The 19,433-nt window shown below is 40.0% G+C and overlaps 2 protein-coding genes across 3 annotated transcripts; both read left to right on the top strand.

Annotated features, from left to right (window-relative positions):
* Positions 1–633: 633 nt before the first annotated feature.
* wasf3a (WASP family member 3a) lies at positions 634–7,757 on the top strand. 2 transcript variants are annotated; one of them, XM_051401054.1, is made up of 9 exons: positions 634–817; positions 2,844–3,008; positions 4,543–4,677; positions 4,787–4,940; positions 5,034–5,151; positions 5,249–5,433; positions 5,956–6,177; positions 6,274–6,578; positions 6,725–7,757. In XM_051401054.1, the coding sequence occupies exons 2-9, from the start codon at positions 2,876–2,878 to the stop codon at positions 6,880–6,882; spliced, it is 1,410 nt and encodes a 469-aa protein (XP_051257014.1). In that variant the 5' UTR covers positions 634–817; positions 2,844–2,875; the 3' UTR covers positions 6,883–7,757. The 2 variants fall into 2 exon arrangements, with proteins under 2 accessions (XP_051257014.1, XP_051257015.1); XM_051401055.1 differs by having other exon boundaries at positions 2,847–3,008.
* A 605-nt stretch (positions 7,758–8,362) lies between these two features.
* On the top strand, positions 8,363–14,792 carry LOC127364007 (V-type proton ATPase catalytic subunit A). Its single transcript, XM_051401049.1, has 15 exons — positions 8,363–8,494; positions 9,007–9,115; positions 9,489–9,617; positions 9,737–9,951; positions 10,049–10,186; positions 10,265–10,416; positions 10,825–10,987; positions 11,183–11,291; positions 11,537–11,659; positions 11,762–11,876; positions 12,362–12,425; positions 12,561–12,764; positions 13,284–13,378; positions 13,735–13,906; positions 14,023–14,792. Exons 2-15 carry the CDS (start codon positions 9,034–9,036, stop codon positions 14,113–14,115), a joined length of 1,854 nt encoding a protein of 617 aa, XP_051257009.1. The 5' UTR covers positions 8,363–8,494; positions 9,007–9,033; the 3' UTR covers positions 14,116–14,792.
* The last annotated feature ends 4,641 nt before the right edge of the window (positions 14,793–19,433 follow it).

Consider the following 19,433-nt stretch of genomic DNA (forward strand, 5'->3'; position numbering starts at 1 on the left):
TGCAATATAAATATATATATAATGATGAGGGTACATGGAAGAAACTCAAAGGCTGCAGAACAAGATGCACCTTTCGACCATTATGCAGATCAAACGCTCTATGCAATTAATTTTAGTGCTGATGATATAGACAATGAATCATATATCAAAGATTAATCAAATGCCATAAAAGATGCTTTTCTGTGTTCTATAGCAGTAAATTGATTATTTTTCAGTTTTGGACTCTTGTTCAGACAAAACAAGTAGTTTACTTTTAAGACTTCATATTGTGCTGTGGGAATACTGTGACAGGCATTTTTACACTCAAGGATTTACCAATAAATCCAGTATAAAAATGTCCCTTATCAACACATTGATCGGTAATAAAAGCCATGATATTGTTTGTTGTTACTATGAATAATTTAAATAAAAAATTACCATATAACATATCCAATTAATAGAAGGCAGCCAAAGACTTACAGTGAATAAAAATAGGCCTAATACACCCTGAAATAAAACACTGGATGTCAAACTGCTGGCATGAGGACTGTGATTGGATGACAGGGAGTAAATCTGCTGATCAAATCCCCTCATGGCTCAAGCTGTGATTTGGACCGGAGAGATTTGTTTTCAGAGTGAACTCCGCCCTGCAGAGATGACTACTACCACTGTCCAACACACGACCGCAGCGGGCCAGCGGACAGATTGTTTAATTTGGATGAAACAGCTTGGACTCGACTTTCACTGCTCCGTCCCAGCGTGCTGACGTGGAAAAAAAAAAAAAAAAAAAAAAAAGAAGTGCCAACTGACAAGCTAACCCCAACGGCTACTGTGTATGGTAGGATGGATACTGTTGTGTTTATGTTCTGGTGCCGCTGCCGACATGTTGTTTACATGTTTCGTGTGTTGAAAAAGTTACCTGCTGTCGGCTGTTTAAAGTTTCTGTCAAGAAGAACAAACAAGCTCCGTGAACTGACCGCCGCTTCCTAGAGGCTCAGGACCCACTTACTGCTAGCGTCGTCACCTAGCAACAGAGTGGTTCCGTTCTAACGGGCCCGCGGTGAATTATGGGAAAGAGAATGGTGGTCTTGTGCCGCTCTATGGTTCCACTCTGAACACTGAATTGGATACTTAGCTAATTTGTTAGTTTGTTTAATACACATGTGTTTGTTTGTTTGTTTGTTTGTTTGTTTGTTTGCATAAACTTAATAGTTAACATCTGAAGCAGGGTTTGGCTTAATGTAGCTATCAAGAACTTTTTTTTTATTGTTAAAGTTACATCTCAAATGAGGAACAAAGCGCTCGCTATCCAATCCAACTTTATTTGTTAAGCACTTTAAAAACAACCAAAGTTGACCAAAGTGCTGTACAGGAGAATAAATAAGACATCATAAATGTAAACAGTGATGGTGATGATGAAGACCACTGTGAGGAACACAGACAGTGATAGCTACAACACTGGAAAGCCACCGTGGCAGATAACACGGACAAAGTCCGACAGCGACGAGCTCGATGTCCGGGCTGCACTGATGAGGAATTAAAGTCCAAGTTATTGACCCCTGGAATTATTACTTCACATCCTGGTTCATAATTGTTAAAAGTGTGTAACATTTAGGGGGATTGGCAGAAATGGAATATAATATTCAGAGGTATGTTTTCATTAGTGTATAATCACCTAAATAAAGCAATCGTTGTGTTTTCGTTTGCTTAGAATAGTTAGTTTTTTACCTACAGACACTGGGGGTCCGCCATGTTGAACTGCCATCTTTCTACAGTAGCCCAGAATGGACAAACCAAACACTGGCTTTAGTGTTTTGCATTTTTCAGCACTGAAGTTTTTCTCGTTCTCGTTCCCAGACGCCATCAGTGTTCAGCCAGTTACATTCTGCAGCTTCACCACTACATGTTACTAAATCCTACACACTGGTCCTTTAAAAATGCTAGACCTTCAACTTGTTTTTGGTGTCATAGCTCCAAATTCCTACTTTCACTGCCAGTTAAGCAGCCCCATGTACTCCCCTGTGAAACCAAACTCCAGGGGTTCGCTCTGACTTGTTTGTCCTGGTGCAAAGAACATAAAAATTGTAATAGGGACGATAAATTGTCCTTATTGTTACTAGTGCGCTGTCTCACCCCTACCTGTAATTAACGGCAATCACTCAATCCCTTGTTTCAAGTCCATGTAATAAAGGAGTGTAAAGTGACTTGCAAATTCACTTAATAATTGTCACATCTGTTGTCTTCACACCTTCACAATAAGCTGTCTGAATAAAACTGCTGTTGACGAACATGTTTAATCCTTCAAAACAAAAAATAATGCACAATCCCAATAACGTACAATAGGTGTACCACTTTGACAGGTGGTGATAAATTGTGACATTCAACCGCAAGTGGCCCAATATTCAACACATCAAATATGACAAAATTATAAAAGGTTTGATTCTGATGCTGTCCATATACCACTCTTTTTAAACTAATATGATCAAAACAAAAAAGGATAGCAGGCCTATCAACTGCTTACTTAAATGTTCAATTCAGTTTAGATCAAACAACTAAACTAAATGTGAATATACTATTAATATCTTTTATTAATTAGCATTTGTATCTGACACCTGTGAAATAATAACTTAAAATTAAATGCTGAAAATCATCACTCTAGTTATTTGGTAGAAAATCAATAACGATACAGTAACGGTTATGTGCCTTAACCTGGACTTTATGCTTAATGTATTAGGTCAGTGTAACAGATGTATTTAGACACCATGTTTGATTACCACTGATGTTGCTTTATAAATATGGATTCATGTGCTGACTCTGAAGATTGTAGCATCCAGTGCGCTGTCAGAGCTGTCCTCTCCCCCCAGCAGGTGCTGTGGCCGAGATGTGAGAAGAAGTCATGCCTTTGGTCAAGAGAAACATCGATCCTCGGCACCTGTGCCACAGTGCAGTGCCTGATGGGATTGGCAACGAGCTGGAATGTGTAACCAACAACACCCTGTCCGCCATCATCCGCCAGCTCAGTAGTCTGAGTAAGATCACAGTTACTCATATTTAGCTATGTATCGTAACATGTTCAGATGCTTCTTTAACCTGAGATCATTACAGGAGGGGAGCTGTGTGACTCATCTCCCTGTCACTGTCACACAAACACTACTCAGTAGGGCTGTGAATTGGCAAGAATATCAATACGATATGTATCACGATACAAAGGTTACAAGTCAATATATTGCAATAGTTAAGTCAAGACTTTATATTATGACTTTAAAACTGTCACCGTATAAAGAAAACACCACCATATGTATAGAGTCTAAGTAAACAAAGCTTATTTTCCCACTCTGCGGGAGCTGGTCTAATTCTGTCAGGTTCAGCCATCGGTGGTAACGTTACTAGTCAGCTAGGTTTGATAATACTAGTTGTGAGTTACATAGGCCTGTGTTCTTTGTGTTTACATTAGCAATATGTGCTTACTGTGCCAGTTAATGTTGTTACATTAAAGTGGAACAGTTAAATGGCTGAAGATAGTAGAAGAGAGTAGAACACTGCTGTCCAGCGTTGGGGGTTTACACACAACACAAAATGAACCACTGCCACAAATCTTTGCCTGTAAACTATTCATATATTATATATTTATATCTCTCTAATCAAATGTGAATTTAGTTTATGACAACTCTATCAACCTGAGCAAAATCCCCCCAAATTACCATAAAACCACAACAAGTTCATTAAAAGACATTGGATGCTGACATGACATTGTGATGTAATGCAGCAGCAGATCAGAACTTCCTTGTAGGCTCTAAGGTGATTTGACCATGACATACTGACTTACAACTACTTTGTGTTAGGAGTGTTTACATTTTCTTAATCCTTGAAAGGTGATTATCAGAAAACAGAGACCATATATCTCAGTGTCAATTTGATTAGGTTATGGTTGCTGTTTATTAGGCTTATATACAAGTCTATCATGTTAAAGGCCAATTAGCACCTAATTCATCCAACACTGTAGTCGGTACTATCTATCTACTTTGCGCTCTAATCGGCCAATTTGTACATAAGTGGACTGGTTTAAATGCTTGATGAAGTGTGCTGATGTCTATATATAAATGTTTTTGTTGTGTAGATATGAAAGTAACACTGAAATATGTGAGACCAAGAGGGAATCATGTAGAAGCAAAGGCTATTTTGGGAAGCAAATTTACTCCTGGACATCTGGTCCATGGATTCTGACATTAGTGTGTGTGTGTGTGTGTGTGTGTGTGTGTGTGTGGATTTAGTAAAGTTACAGGAGCTTAGAGCTTACCGTAAAGCTTTGTATCACAGGCAGATAAGACAGAGAGGGAGTGGGCGGAGACACAAACAGAAGCAGTCTAATGATAGCTTCCACATTAAGTGGATCTGAGCTGTTTGCCGTGTGCCGTCCATGCTTTTATGTACAGCGACCGAACACTTAATGTTATTTAATCCAGAGAAATATAATGCATTCACAAACATCAAATAAGAAACTCAAGTGGTCGTAGTAAGACACAGAAGTTGATGTATTTCTATAAATCTTTTCTCTGGTTGCAGGTACACATGCAGAAAATGTTTTTGGGGAGCTTTTTAATGAGGCCAACACCTTTTACGGGCGTGCCAACTCTCTCCAGGACCGCATTGACCGCTTGGCTGTCAAGGTCACCCAGCTGGACTCCAGCGTGGAGGAGGGTTAGTTCACTGCCAATCGCTTGTCTCTTGATTTGATATCGTATTTTCTACTCCCCTCATTCATTCTCACTCTGCTTTACATTAAAACCTCTCTCCTATTGTTTTGTAGTATCTCTTCAGGACATAAACATGAGGAAGGCATTCAGAAGCTCTACTGTCCAGGACCAGCAGGTTTTGTCCAAAGGCAGCATTCCAAACTCTGTGGCTGAGATGCACAACATGAGCGACAAGCCTCCTCCCCTCAGCACCCTCTCTGCCTACAGGTACTGCCTGCATTCAAACACATATGGACAGGTTGCATTTCCAATTAAAGTGTTGCATTTCATGTGGAATGGATTTTGTTTTTTTAATTACAGAGAGGATTCCACTGATGCAATGAAATTCTACTCAGACCCGTCGTACTTCTTTGACTTGTGGAAAGAGAAAATGCTTCAGGACACAGAAGACAAACGGAAAGAAAGACGAAAGCAAAGGGTGAGCGCACACTCTAATCACTGCTTTTTTAAAATGTATTTTATGTCTTATTTAGTGTGTTTTACTCCTTGTCTGTCCCTCCATCTACTTTCCACAGGAACAGAAGCGATGCGTGGATAGCAACACGCTTCAGCGCGAGGTGAAGAAGGTGAGGAAGGTTCGAAACCGCAGGCAAGAGTGGAACATGATGGCATTCGATAAAGAGCTTCGCCCGGATCACCGTCATCCGCAGACTCTGCGCAGAGGGGCGTCGTCCGAGGGCTCGCTCTCTCCAGACGGCAGGTTAGTGCTTATTTTTTGCCATAAAGTAGAGAAATGTGTGTTTTTAGATGGAATGGAATGAGTTTTATATTCACTGGCGTGTTCATGATGAAAAATATTAGGATAATATGTTAAAAATTGCATAATAAAATATAAAAATAAGGATTGTCTTGAGTGTGATGCCATAACATGTCCTGTTTGTCTCGGTCTACATGTTTCCTGTCACTCTTAAGTTGCAAATATATATTTTAAAAAAAGGCAACATTTATCTTGAAAACACACCGTTAAATAGATTATATAACTGAATTATATGCAGATGCAGTCAAAATGTAGATTTCTGGAAGTTTTATTGAAAATTAAAGACAAAGATTGCGAGAAATAATATCTAAACAGGAGTTCAGTAGGGGGTATTTTGATGAATAGGACCATGGGACTCAATTATCTCTGTTGTGTAAAGCTTTAGTTTTGATTTTATAACAACAAAATCCACCATCTGGATATGTGAAGGCATCTGAATGAAAAGCTCTTTCATTGTTTATCCAGGCCTGACCTCCTAGACTACCCCGTCCCTCCAGTGCCTACCCACGCTGCTTGTAATTATGCCAAGTCACATGATTACGTGCCTGGGAACGCACACCCCTCACCACCTGTGGAGCATGAATACCACAGCATTGATGTCAACTACAAGAGAGTAACGTATGCCACAGCAGAGCCTCACGCTGCAGACCGGATGAACGGTTCAATGCGTCCACCTGCAGATTACAAGTATGTTTGTTTGTTGTTTGCATAATCAGAGAAACAGTTAAATATAATATCACTTTTCCACTGCAACATAATCCTCTTTATATCATTGTCCACCAGCTCCGGCCCCCCACCTCCTGCCTCGGGCCCACCCATCCCATCAGCCCAGACAGCCTTTGGTTTTCCTCTGGGTGCACTACCACCAACACCACATAATGGGGTCGTGCATGTAGGCCCGGGCTACCCGCTCCCACCTGTACCTCCTCAAGGGCCACGCATGGTCCCTCCTCCCCCAGGTCCCCCACCTCCACCTCTCCCTCCTCCAGCTGCACCCTCGCACCTAGCAGGACACAGCGGAGGCAGCAGAGCTGAAACTAAACCCGCGGGGGGTGCAAGAAGTGACTTGCTGTCCGCTATCCGCATAGGTGAGTCGGGGTGGTTTATTCTGCATGGTTTTCTACTGGTCAGATAAAAGCAAACATGGTTGTATAAAACTACATCCTGTTCTGTATGTGACCCTGTGTACAATATGTGATCTTATTTTAATAAACTGGATGTGTGCCCTTTATAGGCATCCAGCTGAAGAAAGTCCAAGAGCAGCAGGAGCAGCAGAACAAGCGGGAGCCGGTGGGGAACGACGTGGCCACCATCCTGTCTCGACGCATTGCGGTGGAGTACAGTGACTCTGAAGATGACTCTGAGTTTGATGAAAATGAGTGGTCAGACTGACCAAACACAAAAGTGTAGCACCTGGCTGAAGTTCTGCTTCACTGGATCTTCAGCGCAAATAAAACAGAACTGTGAATCCCTCGCTTTGGCTCCCCCTAGTGGGCCTTACATATCAACCCACTGCTGCAGAGTACCTTTACTTCACCTTATATTATTAAAATCTGCAGCTACATGTTTTTTCTCATGAGGATAATTGTACAAGTGAGCAGTTTGCACCATTTTTCTGAAACAGGTGAATTCTCAGATATACTGTATACTGTCCACTGATTAATTGATAGAAAAATGTTTAGTTTTCTACCACTGATAAAATGTGAGCCATTAGTTTTGTGTTGATCTAAATCTAATCTACTAATAAAATGCCCTCTCCTAATAACAAACTGACACCTTGAACACACCATACCCATCACTCCATTGATGAAATGTGTACTGAGACCTTTTTCACACAAGACATTTTGACATGTCACAGTAGGAAAAGCACAGGTATAAATAATAAAAATGATTGGCTGAATTCTACATAACTGCTTCAGTTTCAGGGTCCTGGTATTTTCCTATAAGTCAACATGTCTGCTATGAAAAGAGCCTGTTATATGGCAATATAAAGTAAAACTTTGAAAGAGTTCAGTATTTATTTTTATCATTTTATTAAATCACACATTCCTGGTAATATTTTTGACTAAATGTACTCCGCCATATATTATGTGAGTGAATAATTCCATGAGACATTTTGTAATTGCTACCTCAATTTGTGATTATTTCACTGTCCCACAGTATGTGCAGTAGGGTATCATAGCCAGTCTGAATACAGTTTGTTCTGCCATAATTTTTTTTTTTTTTTTGTGAAAATGTTGACATATTATTAAATTATTTCAATATCAGCAAGAAAATCATGTTGTGATTGTCTCTCTTTTACTGTCTTTTTCTTCCTCTTCCGTATCCTTCTCAATAGTCCTTCAGTAGCTATATTTATCACCTAAATAGTAAATAATATTATAACTGTGTTCATATCATAGTGATAGTGTGCACATGACAGCAGCAAGGCATATTTAAGACAATGTCAGTCAGCCTCTGATATTATTGATTATTATTGATTGGCATATAATATGAGATAATAAGATTTAATAAAATTATCAATAAAGCACTTCCAGTTCATGATACTAGGTATTTATTATGAGGTAGTTATTGGTACAAAGATATCACATGTAGTTAGTACTATGTAGTCACATTATAAAGGTTATTACCAAGGTAAAGAGCCGTGGCCAACACGCTACAATACAATTAATAACATTTGTAAAAATTGGTTAATTTATTTAAAAACAGTTTGAAATAATTGTAGCTCGTTGAGTTGAATGTTTCATGTATATCCAGCAGAGGTCAGTAATGCGCCAGGTGGACGTGGTGGAGACCGGCGTCGACCAGGAAACTGTTGAGCGTCGGCCGCCATGTTGGCTCTACAGATAGCCCAGCAAGCCAGAACAGGGAAACCCGGTTGAGCCGCAATGGAGATGTTTTCTTCCCGTGATAGTCCGGTGCCTAGCAGGTGATTAGCACAGTGAAGCTCCTCCTCTGCCTGCTACGTTAGAGACAAACCTGGACAACTGCACATTAAGACAAGGTAAGATATTTATAGTGGCTTTTGGATTCATTACTTCTTTAGATTACCTTTAAATCTTGGACCAAATATTTCGTGAATAATCTTTAATTTACCTTGTGATGATGATGAAGATAGCTAGTGTTTGTTAGCTGGTTAACCTGCCTGACTTATACGTACAAATCAGCTTTGCTGATACGTTCCGTGTCTGTAGTAACAAACAATATGCTGCCATCTGGCTTACTAAACATATCCTCAGCGTATCTTCTTCACCGTATCTTCAACCCTGGGTGAAAGGTAAATCCATGTGTAGCCTCAGCTGAGTTAGCTAGTGACCTTACACTGCTGCCACTTCCTAATGTGTTATGGTGCTCATTTAAATGTCCATTTGATCGAGGTGTGTAAAGCCGTAGACTGACACGTTTTCATTGTTAACTTTATCATTAGCTAAGAGGATGTGCTACATATAATGTGCATGTGTTCAACTGTGTCAGAGGTTTGTGTGTTCAGTCTATGTCTTGTATCCATTCCTCAAGGGATTTTGCAGGACAGAAACTATCAAGATGGATACCTCAAAACTTCCTAAGATCCAGGATGAGGAGCGAGAAAGCCAGTTTGGATACGTACATGGAGTTTCTGGACCAGGTCTGGTTTATTGCCCTTCTCTTGAAATGGCTAGATTGCATTGTTTAGCATCTGATGGGTCAAAAGTCATTTCTTCCAGCTACTATAGGTTAGGCAAGGCTTAAATATTTGTGACAACCTTTCACACTATAGTAGCTCCCCATACAAGTGGGTAATTTGCATAAAATCCTGTATTACAGTCATTTTATATTGTGACATTGATATATAACGATATTTGGTGACATGACAATTCAAGAAACCTCATCACATTTATGCAGCAATCATATTAAAATCTAATATTGCCAGAATACAGCATATTCATTGTCCACCAGATTTGTTCATTACAACAATCTCTATATTTTTCTCTCTCTTTTCAAACCTATCCAATCAACAGTGGTGACAGCTACTGCGATGGCAGGAGCAGCCATGTACGAGCTGGTTCGTGTAGGTCACAGTGAGCTGGTGGGAGAAATCATCCGTTTAGAGGGCGACATGGCAACTATCCAAGTCTACGAGGAGACTTGTATCCTTTCTGCTGCCATGTTACTAGACACATTTTAGAGCTACTTTACTGATAGAAAACAGGAGTATGAATGTGATGTGCGTACAGTTTGTTTTGTTTTCCTTGACCTAATGTTGCAGCTGGTGTGTCAGTCGGTGATCCTGTCCTTCGGACAGGGAAACCCCTCTCTGTAGAGCTGGGACCAGGAATCATGGGCTCCATCTTCGACGGTATCCAGCGTCCACTAAAAGACATCAATGACCTCACTCAAAGCATATACATCCCAAGAGGAGTAAACATCAGTGCTCTTAACAGAGACATCAAATGGGAATTTACCCCCGGCCAGAGTCTTCGGGTAAACAGAAATTACAATTTGATTGAGGTGTGGACTTGGTTGTCTCTCTCTCTCTTATGTAACTTCTCTGGCTAATGTCATGTGATCTCCTATCCAGGTTGGCAGTCACGTGACAGGCGGTGACATCTACGGCAATGTGTTTGAAAACTCCTTAATCAAGCACAAGCTGATGCTTCCACCTCGCAACAGAGGCACTGTCACCTACCTGGCCCCGCCTGGAAACTATGACATTTCTGTGAGTGTTGGATTCAAAATGCTTCTCCGTTGGATCAAACTTTTCTGTGAACTGATTTTCTGATCTTGTTGCATTCAGGATGTGGTTCTGGAGCTCGAATTTGAAGGCGTAAAAGAGAAGTTCACCATGGTGCAGGTTTGGCCAGTAAGACAAATCCGCCCAGTCACAGAGAAGCTACCTGCTAATCATCCGCTGCTGACTGGTCAGAGAGTTCTGGACGCACTTTTCCCGTAAGTAGTCCCCTAAAGAGGACATTGTGCACTCATTTGCTTTCATAACCACAGATGTTAAACAATGGGTTGTGGATGCAGGAAATCTTTGTGTTTTTATAGAAGTGTTTTATTATATATATATATATATATATTTTTTTTTTTTTATATATATATATATATATATATATATGTGTGTATATATGTTTGCTTCTCTGTAGTTTGCTGACTGTTTCTAATGATTTGGTTTCAAGATTGTCACGACTTCAGCCTCCATTTTAACTTTAACCTTTTATTCTTTATAAACACTCATAGATAGTCTTCATAGTCTTCAACTGATTGCTGTTCACATGTGTGGAGCTGCTTATTTAATGCTATTTGATTTAAGATCTGTAAGCTGCATATGAACCCTCATTTGTGCTGTTACAGTTGTGTGCAGGGGGGCACCACAGCTATACCAGGTGCCTTTGGATGTGGAAAGACTGTGATCTCGCAGTCCTTGTCCAAGTACTCCAACAGCGACGTGATTATTTACGTGGGCTGCGGCGAGCGTGGAAATGAAATGTCTGAGGTGCTGCGGGATTTCCCCGAGGTTGGTGGAAGGATAAAAACGTATTTGTCATATTTGTGTTGCTGTGTACGTATTTCACTGGGTCACTTTCAGATCTGATATGTTTAAAAAGAATAAACGAATGATGAATGATTTCATTTTATATTTGTTTTAGAGCTAAAAAAACCCTTCAGTGTGTATACATTGTATATTTTTAACACTGCTCTCACCCAACAGCTTACTATGGAGGTTGATGGCAAGGTGGAAAGCATCATGAAGAGAACCGCGCTAGTTGCTAATACATCCAACATGCCTGTGGCTGCCAGAGAGGCCTCAATTTATACAGGTACCAACCATTCATATGAAACAGAACACTCATTGTTCGTTTTAAATGCTACTACATAATTTTCCTTTAGTTGAAGTTAAGTTTTGCTTCTTTATAAACAATGGGGAAACTTAAAAGGCCCTAAAATCCCATTCTAAAGGATGTTGGAGAACATATAGTAAACACCTTTTTGTTTCTTTTCTGTTTGTAATCGTTTGGAGAATCCATTAAAAGCATTTATAGATTAAATATAATTACCTCTGCAGGTATCACACTGTCCGAATACTTCAGAGATATGGGCTATCATGTGAGCATGATGGCCGACTCGACATCTCGATGGGCCGAAGCTCTGAGAGAAATCTCTGGAAGATTAGCCGAAATGCCTGCTGGTAAGTTCATGATGGATGTGATTGATAGTATTTGTTAAGACGCTGTGAGACAGTAGTTGTGACAGTAGAAGCGGTTACAGCTGTGTATGTCATTGTCTGTAGACAGTGGGTATCCTGCTTACCTGGGCGCCAGGCTCGCCTCCTTCTATGAACGCGCCGGACGTGTGAAGTGCCTGGGAAATCCAGAGAGAGAAGGCAGCGTTAGCATCGTAGGAGCGTAAGTTGACGTTTGTATAAGCAGGGAAAATAATGTCGTACTTTTTTCCAACATCTGTTGAAATTGAAAATGCGTTAATATTATATACTGTTGGTTTTGCTTGTTTTAGCCTATGAATTGCCAACAGTTACAAATACTGCTGTTACTGCTTACCTCCATGTTTCAGAAGCAGACTAAGCATTCAAAATGAATTTCCTGGATGGTTGGAAATCAAATGCACACAACATAACGTCTTGCAGCTGCACCACATGTCGTAGCTACCTTTAGTGGTGCAATAGCTATCGATAACTCTAAGTTATATATTGTTCTGTGGCATTTTTAGAGATTTATTGGGGTCCGAAAAAGGTCTTTGACAGCAAGAATATTAATATCATTTTTAAAGGAGTAAGAAAAGCAGGCAGCCTAACAAAGCAAATGAAGGCATGTAAGATACATCATCAGTTATTTGACTGACATTTCGCTGAATTACTCTGAATTTCTCTTAGTGTGTCCCCCCCTGGTGGAGATTTCTCAGACCCTGTCACTTCAGCCACACTGGGAATTGTTCAGGTAAGCCATCGGCAGTGTTCTCTTCAGCCCTTGATCCTAAGATTGGCTCAGTTCACCCTGTAGCCAACATTTTTTTTCTTCGTTGTGTGTCATTCTGAGCGCGTGTCAATGTTTTTTGTGTTTTATTTTTCGTAGGTGTTCTGGGGATTGGACAAGAAGCTGGCTCAGAGAAAGCACTTCCCTTCTGTAAACTGGCTGATTAGCTACAGCAAGTACACACGTGCTCTGGATGAATATTACGACAAACATTTCCCCGAGTTTGTTCCTCTCCGCACTAAAGCCAAGGAGATTCTGCAGGAGGAGGAGGACCTGGCTGAAATTGTACAGCTTGTAGGCAAGGTGAGGACAAGTATGGCCTCAAAAGTAACTAAAGAGTTCAGTTGGACGTACGCTCGATCAAAAAGTCTTGACTGAATCAACAAAGAATCCCACACACTTTTACCCACTTTATTAATGACGCTGGTTCTTAGGTCTTCATTAGGTGAATTCACATAGGCAGACATCACAATATATAGTTAGAAGAGCTCATTAACCTTTATTTGTATGGATGCCAGGGAGGTGCTGCTGTTGCCCTCCAATCGGTTGGTTTTCCCTGCTCTGTTTGTATGTATTTACAGTACCATCGACATTTATAAATTTAATAAAATGGAGGTCAGACGATCAAAATGTCTGTAAGTTAGAATAAGTGACTGACAAACTGGCTCAGAACATTTTTACAGCTAGTTAATCTGTGCATTTGATGTGTGAAGCCTGTGTTTTATAGAAGAGGCTTCTGACAGACCTATCAAGTCATTTAAATTCTTTGCATGCTAACCTGGTTAATCAACAACTCTGAAACAATGTTTTTTTTGTTCACAGGCTTCTCTTGCTGAGTCTGATAAAATCACTCTAGAGGTTGCAAAGCTCCTTAAGGATGACTTCCTGCAGCAGAACGGTTATACGCCCTACGACAGGTGAAGACGAAACAACTCACCAGCCACAAAATGCATGTCGTTTAGATTCAGAAGAAGCTCTCCACCTTTGTTTTATTTTTCAAATGACACCACAATGATGATATTGAATTTTGTAAACATAGAAGTAGCTAATCTCACATAGCAATTGAGGACCAAAACTTGAAAACATAAATATAGACATGAGCTACAGCAAAGTCATTATTTAAAGACACAAGTGATTTCTAATAATAGAAAAACTAATGTGGTCCATTAGTTTAACATTAAACAAGGTTACACTACTGATCATCAGTAGATATGTGGGGGGGGGGTCTGTAAATATTGTCTTTCAACTGAGTATTACTTCCTTACACACACAGGTTCTGCCCCTTCTACAAAACTGTTGGCATCCTCTCAAACATGATTTCTTTCTACGACATGGCCCGACACGCCGTGGAGTCCACAGCGCAGAGTGACAACAAAATCACTTGGGCCATGATCAAGGAGCACATGGGAGAGACCCTGTACAAAATGAGCTCCATGAAGTTCAAGGTACACGATTATTCTTCAGCTTACTTACATTTTCTATGATGTTTTATGTTATTTATCACTCAAGATAAATAACTTATTCTCGGTTGATTCCTGTTTATGCTCATCTGCTTCTTTAGGACCCTGTTAAGGATGGTGAAGCTAAGATCAAAGCAGAGTTCGCACAGCTGCTGGAGGACATGCAGAACTCCTTCCGGACCCTGGAGGAATGAGATTTCTTCCCCCCTCAGTTCCTCTCCCAAACATCCAAACCCCCCAGTGCAGTGCAACATAGTGCAGATTAAATGGCCCCTGTTCTGAATGTCTGCCTCAATCATTTGAACTCCTTTTAATTCCTCTGTTTACGTCCCCTTAAACATTCCATGAGCTGCACAAATGTCCATTTAGTTTTGTTGATTTTTGACTCGTCTGCTGCAAAAGAAACACAGTACTGGAATCCCATAAGACACCTGAAGATATGGTTTGCTCTGCGGATGTAGCAACACCTTCACTCAGCCCATTACGTAGCACTTATAGATCACTACACCCTCATGCTGTGGTTACAATCAGTGGGCCATATCAGGTGCTGTACTTGCACTTAACTAATAGCTGCAACAAAGAGTGGAACGCTTCTTTTCCCCCAGATGTGACAGTGATCAATGCCGATTATTAATGAAATGGGATCATGCACATGGGTAAAGGGACAGAAGCACTGTGTTATTGTATATCAGGGGGTTAAAGGCATTCTTCCATCTCTTACCTCTTCAGTGTGATGTTGTGGACTATATACTTGATATTATATGTAAAAATGTGAATGAATGAGTCGGTTAGTGTTGTGTTGTAACAGATGTCTCACTATTATATTCACGGTATGTTACGGTGTCCTGAAATAAATGTTCAAAAAAACAAACTTAAGTTTATTGTGTGAATGTCTGAAAGCCTGCTCCATAAAGGCAGAGCATACAAACGTGTGATAAACCTATATCTATACCTATAGGAAGGCCATATAAAGTCCATTTTATATTATATTCTTGTTACTGCTGCAGCTCCTGAGTGCATTGATATTCAGTGAAAGAGTCTCACCTCCAGGTGGCGCACACACACTGCTTGAATGCTGCAGGACTGTTGGGAAAAGGGTCTGACTCATGTATTGAAAACATTAACAACAAACTATATTTTCCCCATAAATGTGTTTTTGTAGCTTTGAAGAAGTTTGGAAAAACATTTTACTCATCACTACACCAAACGCTGTATGGATCTATAGTATAATGTCTATCAACACATTACTGAAGCTACAGTATATGATAGTGTGAGAATAATATGAGCCCAGAACACCAAAGTTTTCCTGCTTGTGCTGTCAAATGCAAATATTCTAAACATCATGTGTGTAATTTTATAGTAATTTCCCTACAAAACTCAGCCTGATAGATTTGGTATATTTGAATTCTCTAAACAACCATAATAATAACAATAACAATGATAATTTTCACATTTAACAAGCCTGATATTGAACATGCAATTAAATAATTAAAGCTTCTGGAAACATGGTTTCAAGTCTTAATAATTTTCTGAAAACATTTGATATTCTTTACAACAATAGAATTTAAAGTTTTGTAAAAAAAAAAAAAAAAAAAAGAAGAAAAAAGAAACATTCTTATTATTTATTAAGTGTTTAACACTTAAAATCTCAGCTTTGTATGCTTCATCAGGACTGTGTGGATGAGCAGCAATCCCTCAACTGACCTTCATTATTTTTTGATCCCGCTGTGTCTAAATTGTGATTGGTGCACAGAAGTACGTGACATCAACTTTTACCAGCGAGTCCCTCCCACTTGAAATCGATGGTAATCACACAGACAGAACAAAAAATATAAAAGTCCATCATGAAATAACCCAAACTGTTAAACGTTCATATAAAACCTGATTACTCGTAGTAAGACGCTACCTGAGAATACAGGTCAGGACCTTTAAACTAGGACCAACAACACCAGGGTACACCGGACACCATAATGTCTTTTTCTAAACTTAAAAGAGAGGTCGTCCTGGAGCGCAGACAGTGTTATGACAGGTAGACAGCTGATTAGATTAATGGACTGCTTCCTGTCTCCTCTGCAAGGAAAATGTTGCTGTTGCTGCTCAGGAATGTAGAGGGATATAACAAATACAGGGAAGAGGAGAGGAGAAGCCCAGTTTCATCAAACATGACCGCAAAAAATATCTTGGTTGCACAATTTACCCTTTACCCTTTGTTCGTTGAAAACACAGCATCTGTTGTTGTTTGCTGATGTGTGATCTTCAGCATGTATTGTTGGTTTAGCCCTTCGTCTACGACTCACACAGCATTAATTCCTCCAAAATAGATTAGAGCCGGTATCTCGGGTTCCGGCCTCCATCAAGACTAATGGAAGCACAACCCACAGGAGCAAGAGCAGCATCTTTTTCAATGCATTGATTCAATCCATCCAGACTCATCACACCAGTGCAGACATTAAGAGGTTTCAGTGGTATGAGACTATACCGGCCTATAGCTTATAATGCACCTGCCTCTCTTTCTCTCATTCTTTAATTTGCAATGACTGATGGGCAGTGTGTGTGTGTGTGTGTGTGTGTGTGTGTGTGTGTGTGTGTGTGTGTGTGTGTGTGTGTGTGTGCTTGTGTGTATATGTGAAAGAGGCAGATTCCGTCACATCCATAACATTTGTGCGGCCGTTGCTGAAGCTCACCAATCGTTCGTCCACTTCAAGGACAACAGAATAATAAAATACTCTTTTATGTAATTATTGACCAGCTTGTCTCTAATGTCAGAAAACAGATGACTCATGCAATTGCCTCACTTCTCTGACTACTTCATGAACTTCAGGGTATTTGCTACCTGCTCATCCTCCAGACACAAGTGTGTTTTCCAAGTTCTCTGAGCTGAGTCACTCCTGTTGGACCTTTTTTTTTTTTTTTAAAGCACCATTTTACAGCTGACATCAAATTTCAGAACATATTTCTTCCATATTTGATGGATTTCCTATCACATAACTGACTGTTGCAACCAAGTGTATTTTGTTTCTAAGTGACACCCACTGACATACAGAATGTAGCAGCAAGGGTGAAGGCTGGATTCAAGCTCCCATGTTGGCACACAAGGTCTCTGCTGAAGTGTTCATGAGCAAGAATTTTAATCCAAATTCTTAACACATGCTCGGGGAACTGCTTTGTGTTTGACCCTGTGCAGGGTCAGTGGGGGGGGGGGGTCAGGCTCCTGTATACAATATGCAGTGTTGTCAAAAATGAAAAACAAAAACAAAGGTATATTAACAGCAACACACACACATACAGCCTTCCAGAGTTTTCTCTCTGTGAGTGTGTGTGTGAGCAGCGAGGCCAGGTTGCTTGTGGGAAGAAATATGATCCCAGAGGGTGGGGCTGCCCCTTGGATCATCGCTCACTCTCTCATCTATGAGTGCCTGTCATGCTTCTCATAGACTCAGGTCCAGCTCAGTGTGTGGATTGTCAGGGCTGCTTTTGAACACCTCAACATGGCCTTGTCAGCTGTAGATAGAGGTATGAAAGACTCTCTGGCTCCCATTTGAGGTAGCGCCTATATTTACCAAGCATGCCAGTATTAAAACTTCAAATGGTAACTCATAGAATCTGTGAGGCAGGAGTGGGCTATGGGATAGGACAACTCGTGCACTATTTAATGACGTGAGAAGGATAGTCTCGGAGAAAAGTGAGCTGGCAGATGCAACACAATATCAAACCACTTGTCAGGAGGGATCCCAGTTGCCTTCTGTTGGGACACTTCCACCGAGGGAATCCAAGAAATGAAAACCATCTCACTGCACTGATATGGTGTCGGTGCAGCCCCGCCAGAGCAGAAACATGCCAATTTCCTTTTTCAACACAAATGACTGATGAGAAAGTAGGCTGCTGTTTTCTTTTTTCCCCCCCCTTCCTTCAGTCATACACAGAAGGAGCTTGGTGACAAGGGGTCATCTTCTTCATCATTTGCTGAAGATCGCAGAACTTTTACCTGGAAAGAGTCAATCTGACATTTCAGACCACATGTGCTGATGGTTTTGTATTTTTGTTGTGGAGACTAAAGGTAAGTTAAAAGAGAAAAGGTTTATCTTTCTTTTGTGGAGTTTTTCTTTTTTACACGACTAGAACATTTGGATAACGAGTCAAATACTGTTGGTGAATAACTGTGATCATTATTAGATAATGCAGTCTGATAGAAAATCTTATAAATTGGGAAACTGTGATAAGGCAAAGAGACTCAAAGCTGACTGAAATGTAAATTTTATCTTCTTATTTTTAATATTGTTCTGTTTATTATGTGTTATAGGCTGTATAACACAAGCCTGAACCTGGCTAAATTAATAACTCGCACTGACAATAACTCACATCTTTGAGTGTTGAGGACCTGGGTTTAATGGCCCAGATAGTTTATCCCTGTGGACACAGTGGCCTTGTTTCAACAAATTACGTGATAAGCTCTCGGGGGCTGAGAATCCTCTGAGTTTGGAAATGATTATTTTTTATAACTAACAGGTTGAGTCCAGTATAACTTGCTGTAACCTGTATATGACTGTATTGTTATTCTGTCTTTATACATTTCATGTCTTGTTTTAGAGGACTAGAGGTTTAATATCATCATAAGTAGTAAAAGTAATAATGGCTTTATTGCTGTCTTGTTTTTCTTCGCTCATACTTGTACATGTGTGTTTTTGCTGTGTGCATCATGTTAAGTCTCCTGTAATCATGATCATTGTGCCTTTGTGCTCTTTTACAAACTCAGACCTGGAGTCAGATTCACACCAGGTTCTGGATTTAATATTTGCCATCATTATCACTGATTCGCAGATATGGAGAAACAGTTAAGGGAGAAGCAGTAGAAGTATTTAGATCCTTTACTTGAGTAATAATAATAATACTTTATTACAAGTAAAATACAAGTAAAAGTATAATCAGCAAAATGTACTTAAAGTAAAAGTACTCAATGCAGAAAAGTGTACCCTGTGACACCTTCACACTCTTTTTTTTTTGTCCAACCAATAGTCCAAACCTCATTATTAAAAATTTATTAAATTATACTTTTTAATGCACACAAAATGACTTTTGTGTCAGTCAGCTGTACTTGGACAGCGTACTGTTGGACGGTTTAATTTATAAAAAAACATAATATTTTATAAGTTCTTCATCTGTTTTGTGTGAAAAAGTCTTAAAGTAAGCTGTCAGACAAATGCAGTGCCCTACTTTGTTCCGGTATTTGAGTAAATGAACTTAGTCAGAAGTCAGTCAGTTAGTTTCCGATCTTTATATACGTATGTGTGTGTGTGTGTGTGTGTGTGTGTGTGTGTGTGTGTGTGTGTGTGTGTGTGTGTGTGTGTTTGTGTGTGTGTGTGTGTGTGTATGTGTGTATGTGTGTGCGTGCTTGCCGTTTAGATACTAATTGCAGAATATTGCTCGCCCATGCAAGAAAATGTAAAAACCTCTACCTCTTTGTTCTGAGGATTGCTATTGTTTGTGTGAGTCACATATTTTAACATTGACACCA

This window comes from Dicentrarchus labrax, unplaced genomic scaffold, assembly GCF_905237075.1.
Source record: "Dicentrarchus labrax unplaced genomic scaffold, dlabrax2021, whole genome shotgun sequence".
Taxonomy (NCBI): domain Eukaryota; kingdom Metazoa; phylum Chordata; class Actinopteri; family Moronidae; genus Dicentrarchus; species Dicentrarchus labrax.